Source organism: Penaeus monodon, chromosome 30 (genome assembly GCF_015228065.2).
Source record: "Penaeus monodon isolate SGIC_2016 chromosome 30, NSTDA_Pmon_1, whole genome shotgun sequence".
Taxonomy (NCBI): Eukaryota; Metazoa; Arthropoda; class Malacostraca; order Decapoda; family Penaeidae; genus Penaeus; species Penaeus monodon.
Window position 1 is genome coordinate 31346836 of NC_051415.1, and position 8748 is coordinate 31355583.

At 41.0% G+C, this 8748-nt stretch overlaps 1 protein-coding gene across 1 annotated transcript in view; it reads left to right on the top strand.

Annotated features, from left to right (window-relative positions):
- The window catches only part of LOC119592422 (MAM and LDL-receptor class A domain-containing protein 2-like), a gene marked incomplete in the record, with an annotated part of 30439 nt that overhangs the window by 6991 nt on the left and 14700 nt on the right, over nt 1-8748 (top strand). The window contains 6 exon segments of the mRNA XM_037941244.1: nt 365-517; nt 787-1734; nt 1769-2805; nt 3032-8083; nt 8206-8404; nt 8517-8706. Of these exon segments, the coding sequence (XP_037797172.1) occupies nt 365-517; nt 787-1734; nt 1769-2805; nt 3032-8083; nt 8206-8404; nt 8517-8706 (7579 nt within the window).

Genomic DNA, 8748 nt, shown 5'->3' on the forward strand with positions numbered 1-8748 from the left:
TAACTATACATAAAAGATTGATAATGTTTTATGAAACACATTTTTCATTCGAAGTATATTTGGTATATTTTGAAACTGTTGCAGAACATGATTTGATGTCAACTGGAAATAAGGATTCATGATGCACCTGTACAGCATTTACGAAATATTCTGTAATATGTATTGTCGTTAATCTGAGAGATGTAGTTTTGCATCTATACTTTCTTCGTTATCATTTAATGAACACTCATATTTAAAAAAATGCCATTAAGGAAAATGCCATTGTCAATTCACTTTTGTTTACATAAATATTACATCATCAGTGAAATATATTATGAATACTACAAGTATACTACAGTATCATATAATAAGCATCTCTTCACAGGATTGTGTATTGCACCGGACCTCTTGTGTGATAATACGAACGACTGTGGTGACCTAAGTGATGAACAGAATTGTGGTTCATATCCAAATATTTGTGACTTTGAAGAAGATCAGTTGTGTCTCTGGACTCAAGAACCTGAAAACGATGACATTGGTAAAAACTGAATTTTAGTATACATTAGGGTATAGATCATATATAAGAAATGTTCAGATTAACTGGAGATAAAATCGTAAATGATTAACACCAAGCTAATGTTAAAAATGGAGTAAACCGTTATATTCCTAACACATACTGAAGTAAATATCAATATCTGTTTATTTTAGCAGTTGACATGTAAGGCAATATCACTTTCCAGTAACAAACTGTGGAACAATAACTTTCTTTGTGAACTAAGTATACCATGACTGTACTTTAACTTTCAGATTGGCAGTATGGGAGTGGTCTGACACCTGTTGGCAGTAGAACTTTCCTGACAGGCCCTCCGGTCGACCACACAACTCGACTCTCAGTTGGTCACTACATGTACATCACAAATCCTTCCTCCCGTAATGCAGAAGAGGGGAAAGACACTAAAACATACCGTGCTTGGCTACTCAGCCCTGTTTTGACTGTGGAAGGGGACGATTCGGTCAACTGCAAACTTCGATTCCATTACTACATGTATGGAGAACATGTACAGGAGCTGAATGTCTACATCGTAACAGAATGGAATGGAGAGAAGATTCTAGCTTTCAGGAGGACAGGGGAGCAAGGACAGTTTTGGGATCGTGCAGTTGTACAGGCTTCAGTCAGTGAGGGCAAGCCATTCCAGTTTATCATTGAAGGAGTTACTAGCAATCTCGAGTTTACGGATATTGCTATTGATGATCTCTCATTCACACAAGTCTGCAAGCAAGTCAATACTACTCTCCCTATAGGATCCACTCCAATGCCTCCATATAATCCCTGTAGTGATGATGAATTCTATTGCAGGACAAAGGATGAGTGCATTCCAAGTGCAAATAGATGTGACTGGAAAGCAGATTGCAGTAATAAAGCTGATGAAGAGAACTGCGGTGAATGTGATTTCGAAAATGGCATGTGTGATTGGTCAGACGTTAGTGAAGGCCTCTTCCAGTGGAAACGGATTGTTGCTAAGTCAATAAGCGCATATGAGCACCCACATCTAGATCATACTTATGGAGTGCCCGAAGGACACTATGTGTATGTTGAGGGAGCAGAAGGTATAGAGGGTAAGACAGCAGTCATGGTGAGTCCACCAGTACAACACACAACAGGATACTACTGTGAATTGCATTTTTGGGTGTACGTCAAGCATGGCATGAATGCACACCTAGCTCTGTATTATCACAATGATTATGAGAACAATTGATCATCTACTCTACAACTCAACATACTCAGTAGACGAAGAACTATGGTATGAAGTCATTGCACCGGCCAGACTTACACCAAGGAAAGCTTACTTTAAGTTGGCTGCAACTCCAGTCTTTGACCAGAGTAGTGACTGGGCTGCCTCTCACTCAGCTCTTGCTATTGATGATATTGATTTCTTCAATTGTAATGAGCTTCTTCTGGGACTGGATTGTGATTTTGAAGAACCTGAAGACTGTAACTGGAGGCAAGATCATTCTGCAGAGCGGGAGTGGAAAATGAGTGACATATACCACAATCAGCTTGGTGACCACACTACGGGCGAGGGCAAGTACATGTATGTAGACTTTGTGACTCCAGCAAACAAAGGTGATAAGGCAAGAATCTTGAGTACAGCCCAATCTGAGCCACATGATTCAAAGAACGTCTTCTCTATGTGGTACTACTTCTATGGCGAAAATGTTGGAATATTCAGAATTATACAGATGCTGCAGAATACGAAACAAAATGAAACTCTGTTTGAGCTCAGGGATTCTCAAGAAGATCGATGGATGTTATTTGAAAAAAGTCTTGATCCAAATGATGACTTCACCATTATCATTGAAGCAGAGTGGGAGGAGGCAGGTCTGGGATTAGTGGCGATAGATGATATAAAAATGACTTCGAAGCTGAGCCAAGCTTTGTGTGATTTTGAGGAGGACTTTTGTCAATGGAAACAGGGTGAAGGAGGCACCACAATTTGGAAGAGGGACCGGGGCAAGCATAATGTGACTGAAAACCCACCTGTAGATCACTCTACTAATACTGAAATGGGATATTATGCTTACCTGAAAATAAAAGCAAAACCTGAAAGAAGGGGATTCCTGGAGTCTCCCTTATATGAGTCTGTGGGTGTTCAGTGCCTTAGGTTTTGGTATCATTTGTTAGGAGAAAAAGTTGGAGATTTGGCAGTGGCCTTAAAAGACCCATTAATATCAGATATGTTTGTTCCTGTTTGGTCTCATGGATCCAACACGTTTGAGATGTGGAGCCTTGGCATGGTAACTCTCCCAGACCTGCAGAAATTTGTGGTAAGGTTTGAAGGCATAACAGGGACAAACAATATGAGTAGTATTGCTTTGGATGATGTTGAATTCGTCCCTGGCATTTGTCCTAGAAGACATGTGTGCGATTTTGAATATGATCTCTGTGACTGGTACAATGCAGACAATGGTGACGACTCATTTGACTGGATAAGAGCTACAGGCAAAGAAGGCACAGGACCCCTGGTGGATCACACAATTAATTATGAGACAGGTCATTACATGCTTAGCTAAGCTTGAAGGTAAGAAGAAAGGAGACTCTGCCAAGCTGTTTGGTGGTACAGTCCCTGCAAAACTAAAGTGCATAACTCTGTGGTACTCAATGCAACACATAGTTAATGCAACCCTCAGTGTTAATTTAGTAGGGCAAGGTGATGGAGACCCTCTGCTGCAGGTTTATAACTCTTCCTTAGAATATCTGTGGGAAGAAGCAGTAATAAATGCAGACATAACAACAGACACCTATGAAGTAGCAATACTTATCCTTGTTGATGAAGATATAACATTCTCTAAATATGATGCAGTTACTATTGATGATATTGCATTTACTGAGAACTGTCAAGTTATCACTCTTCCCCCACCCTTAACTACACCTGAACCCACTCATCTGCCGACGGTATATGACTGCGACTTTGAGAAAAAAGACAGCCAAATCTGCTACTGGGAGCAAGATAAAGATGATGGATTTGACTGGAGGCACTGGCAGGGGACACCACCTGATGGTGTGGAGACAGGTCCAGACACTGACCATACTACCATGGCAAAGGACGGTCATTACATCTATGCTTTTCCTAATGAATATTCAAATGAAGTTGCTAGATTGATCAGTCCTGATTTTAATGTTGGTACTAGTGCTGCATGTTTATCTTTCTGGTATCACATGCATGGATTTGAAGTTGGGAAATTAACAGTGAAAATGGAGACAGGCAGTAATCACAGCAAAGCACTTTGGGAAAGATCTGGTGAGCAAAGTCGTGAATGGATTCAAGGTAAAGTCCAGTTTTCTAAAGGTGACAGTGGCAAGATGATATTAGAAGCACATGTTAAGTATGCAGGGCGCGGCAATATTGCTATTGATGATATACTGTTTGATTTCACTCCATGTAAGAGCAGTGGACTCTGTGACTTTGAGAATGGTATGTGCCATTTTGAGCAGTCACTAGAAGATGAAACTGACTGGGATCTTGTAACAGCAAGTTTAGATGAGGAGTTAAATGTCCCCAGCTCAGATCACTCCACTCAAGAGGCTGAAGGACACTACATCAGGCTCACAGATCCAGGAACATCTATGATATTCACTAATGAGTTTGATCCTAAATATAGTTGTGTTGAGTTCTGGGTATATCTGAATGGCTATGAGGGATACGATGCATCAACTCTGACAGTTTACTCTCGCTTGGATGGGAATATCAATCCAGAACCTCTACTGTACATTGGAGATATCCTTGGACGCAACTGGAACCACTATGTTTTGCCCGTGTCACTTCCCAAACCTTACTCTCTTGCCTTTGAAGGCACTGTAAGAGGTGGGCAATACATAATTGGCTTAGATGATATACAGCCACGCCTAACATGTGAGCCAATGAGTGAGTGTAATTTTGAAGAAGATCTATGCATGTGGAAGAATATTCCAGAAGATGACTTTGACTGGATGCTTGGAAGTGGTGATCAACTCACAAATGTAAATGCTCCACCGATAGATGTTACACTGGGATCTCCTTATGGAAGTTATGCCTTTGTTGATACATATAGTGCAGTAAATAAGAACAATATAACTAACGGAGTCTTGGAATCCAACATTATGGAAGCAGAAGATCGATGTGTTAGTTTTTGGTATCACATTCAAAGTTCAGGGTCACCAAGTCTTATTCTTAGTGTTAGAAATGTATATGATACACAACTTACTGATGTATGGAGTCACAGTGGTACTTTAATGGCAGACTGGACATTTGTGCAAGTCAACATAAGCAGATACGAGAGATATGGCTTAAGATTGAGTGCTACCTCAGACCATGGAGAAGTCGGAGTAATTGCATTGGATGATGTTAAAGTGGAAAGTGGACTTTGTTCAAATTCGTCACAACCAGACTGTGTGACAAAATGTGACAACTTGTGTATACATGAAGAACAAATGTGTAATTTCATACAGGACTGTAGTCTTGCACAGGATGAGCGCTTCTGTGGATACAATTGCACATTTGAACAAAAGGGTGCTGACCAAGGACACTGCCAGTGGAAAACCATTAATGAAGATCATTCAGTGTTCATATGGCAACAGCTCTCAGGCACAATGAATAATACCTTCGGACCTCCATTAGACCATACATTACTCTCACCTGAAGGACACTACATGGCTGTTGTTCCAATAACATTCGAGTCCAGAGAGGGAGACCAAGCCATCCTCCAGAGTCCAACACTCCGAAATTCTGCAGCTTACTGCCTCATGCGTTTTTACTATATTGTGTATGGATCAACTGCAAATGATATTGGAACTTTGAGAGTGGTATACCAGGTTGATGACATAACTGTAGAAGTGGTAAAGTTTACAGGAGACCAGGGTGATGAGTGGAGGGAAGGCAAAGCATATATTGGAAGAATATCAAAAGAATTCCATGTAATGTTTGAAGGAGGTCGTAATCTAGAAGTGGGTGGTTATATAGCTGTAGATGATATTTTGTTTGAAAACTGCTTCCTTCCTACACCACAGGATCCTGAGGAATGTACAGAATATGGATGTATCAATATGGCCTGTGTATCAATGTTTGAGCGATGTGACTTTGTTGATGACTGTGGAGATTACTCCGATGAAGACACCGAGTTAGCAGATTGCTATAAATTTTATGCCAGATGTGACTTTGAAGATGGTAATCTCTGTGAGTGGGGTACTGAAAATGAGAACAACTGGCTGCTTGGATCGCCAGACACTCAGGATATTATTCCTCCACGTGATCATACAACTAACACAGCTATGGGAACTTACCTTTACATTGAAAGCACACAGAGTAATATAAATGCAACAGCTGCCTCTCTTGTAAGTCCTGTCATGAAATGGGAGAGATATGAGCCTAATGCTCCTCCATGCATATTGCGTTTCTTCTACTATATAGATGGACCTGCAGTGAACACCCTTATGGTATCTATAAGGAGTACAGTCAATGGGCCACTTACTACTCATTTCACAATAAAAGGGGCTGTGGGTCCTTACTGGGAGAGAGCAGAGGTGTATGTGCCACCTCATTACATAATGGATAACCCTGTCCAGTATGTCATCAAAGCTGCAACTCTAGATTATACAGAAGAACAACGATCTGTGATAGCCATTGATGATATATCTTTTAGTGAGACCTGCGGTAAAGGAGGTTATCTGCCCACAGGACCACCTATTGTCACCACAACTACGTCCAGTCCATGCAGCAATGATTACCAATGTGAAAATGGAGCTTGTATCCCCATGGACCGTGTTTGCAACTTCATTAATGAATGTATAGATAACTCAGATGAAAGAACGTGTGCTGAGTGTACTTTTGATGACGGCATTTGTGGATGGCAGGATCAGAGTTATGGTGCATATTTTTGGGCCCGAGATGAATCTCCTACTGAGGGTCTTGCAGGCCAAGTCATGATTGCTGAAGAAAGGTTTGGTAGCATTTCACCATCGGCTGACCTTGTGAGTGTACCCCTAGGCCGGTCTTATGTATCATGTGTTATGTCTTTCCGCTATTACAAACAGGGAGGAGAGGATGGTGGATCGGCATTACGTGTCTATCTGAAAAGCAATTCAGGAAATGAGTACACAATATGGTCTGTTCTTAGTGATATGGGATCAGATTGGCATGAACAGATTGTTGGAATAGGCGAACACGAAGCAGGTTGGAGTCTGAAATTTGAAGCAGATAACTATGAAAAGGAGGGACTGATAATGATAGATAACATTCACTTCATTAACTGTTCTGTCCCAGAACCAACAATATGCAAACCTGATGAGTTCAGTTGCTTAAATGGCAACTGCATTGATCACAATGCTCTTTGTGACTTCAGTGATGATTGTGGAGATAATACAGATGAGCTTGGTCTCGTATGTGAAAAATATCCAGAAAGGTGCACATTTGAAGAGGACTTCTGCAGGTGGGAACAAGAAAGCAGTGAACTCCAGTGGATTCGCAAGAATGGCGATACATTAGCAGAGGATGTAGGCCCAGATTATGATCACACATATGGAAATGATACAGGATATTACTTGTATTTGGAAAGTGCCATTGGCTCAACAGGAAAATATGGCCGAATATCTAGCACCTCTTTCTATCCTTCAGCAGGCGAGTGTAAATTCAGGTTCTGGTACATGATAAGAGCCCAACAGAATGTCATCTTAACTGTATATGCAGTTGAAACATCTGTGAATTCACAGAAGCTACAGAAGGAAATATTCCACACATCAGGGTCTGAGGAGTATCTATGGGAAAAAGTGGCTGTCCCTGTTAATTTTGCACGATATTTCAAGATCATGTTCGAGGGTAAAGTAGGAGAGGCGATCACTGGAGACATTGCCATTGATGACATTTCATTTTCACAAGATTGTCAGATAACCACATTACCGCCGGGGCAGTGTAATGAGGACGAGTTTCTGTGTGAAGATTCCAAGGCATGTATAATGAAGACAAAAGTGTGTGACTTCCGCTACGATTGTCAAGACGCTAGTGATGAGGTCATGTGTCCATCTTACTGCAATTTTGAAATGGATTCGTGTGGATGGCAGGAAGCTGTCAATGATAGTCTCAACTGGGTAGTAGCAAGGGCTAATGATAGCTCCTTTGGAACAGAAAATGGTGGTCCATATGAGGATGCAACACACCTGAAGGCAGGTCATTTCCTTCTCCTTTATAAAACCAATGAAAATGTAAAAGATCAAGATGGTTATACTCATACACACTGGTATCAGAACTCTGCCCCATCATGTCGATTCAAGTATTGGTACTACATGAATGGAGTCTTAGGATCTGACGTAGTTCTTCGACTCAACATTACACCAGAAATCTTCACAAACTTGACCTTCTTCAACTCAAATTCTAATGAAGATAGAGAATGGCTGTCTGGTGAGGTTGGTATAGGTAGACAGAAATCACCATTCCAGGTATCCTTGTACAAGATTCCATCCAATGATTACTATGGGAAGTTTGCCATTGATGAAGTGAAGTTCGAGAATGACTGCCACTATCCTGACCCACAACCAGATGACTGCGATTTGGGCTTCCTTTGTCCCATCACAAAGGTATAGTATTACCAGAATTCTTTATCTCTGGATTACACATGTAAAAATCAAAATAGACAGCTACCATTTCTCTCTTGTCGAAAGTGGATAAAGTTCTAATTACCAGATATCCTTCCTTTCAGGTGTGCGTCTCTGTGGAGAACGTGTGTGATATGAGCGACGACTGTGGTGAAGGTGAAGACGAGGCGACGGGACAGTGCAAGGAATACCACAGATACACACTCGAGGACAATAGCTGGAAGGAATGGTTTGAACAAGGGGAGAACGGTGTTGATGACGATTTCGACTGGACGTTATGGAGTGGAAGCACGGAAACTCTGGGTGAGTTGTATAAGCACATTTCGAATTAGCCACCAATGCTTGACTGGGACGAAATGTTACATGTTTAGTGCAATCCTTATTTTTAATATACTCGTTTTATTTGTTTGAACAGGCATGGGCCCCAACTTCGACCATACAACCTTCAGTCACGTTGGCCACTACTTTTACCTTGATGCCTCATTCATATACAATAAGGTAGCCTGGCTGAGGACCAAGCCAATGAAAACTAAATCTACATGTTTCTTCAGTTTCTATACCCACATGTATGGTGAAGAAATAGGATCTCTCTCAATATTACTAAAGTAAGTTTTTTCCCCTTTTGATAGACTTTCTTTTGCGATTAC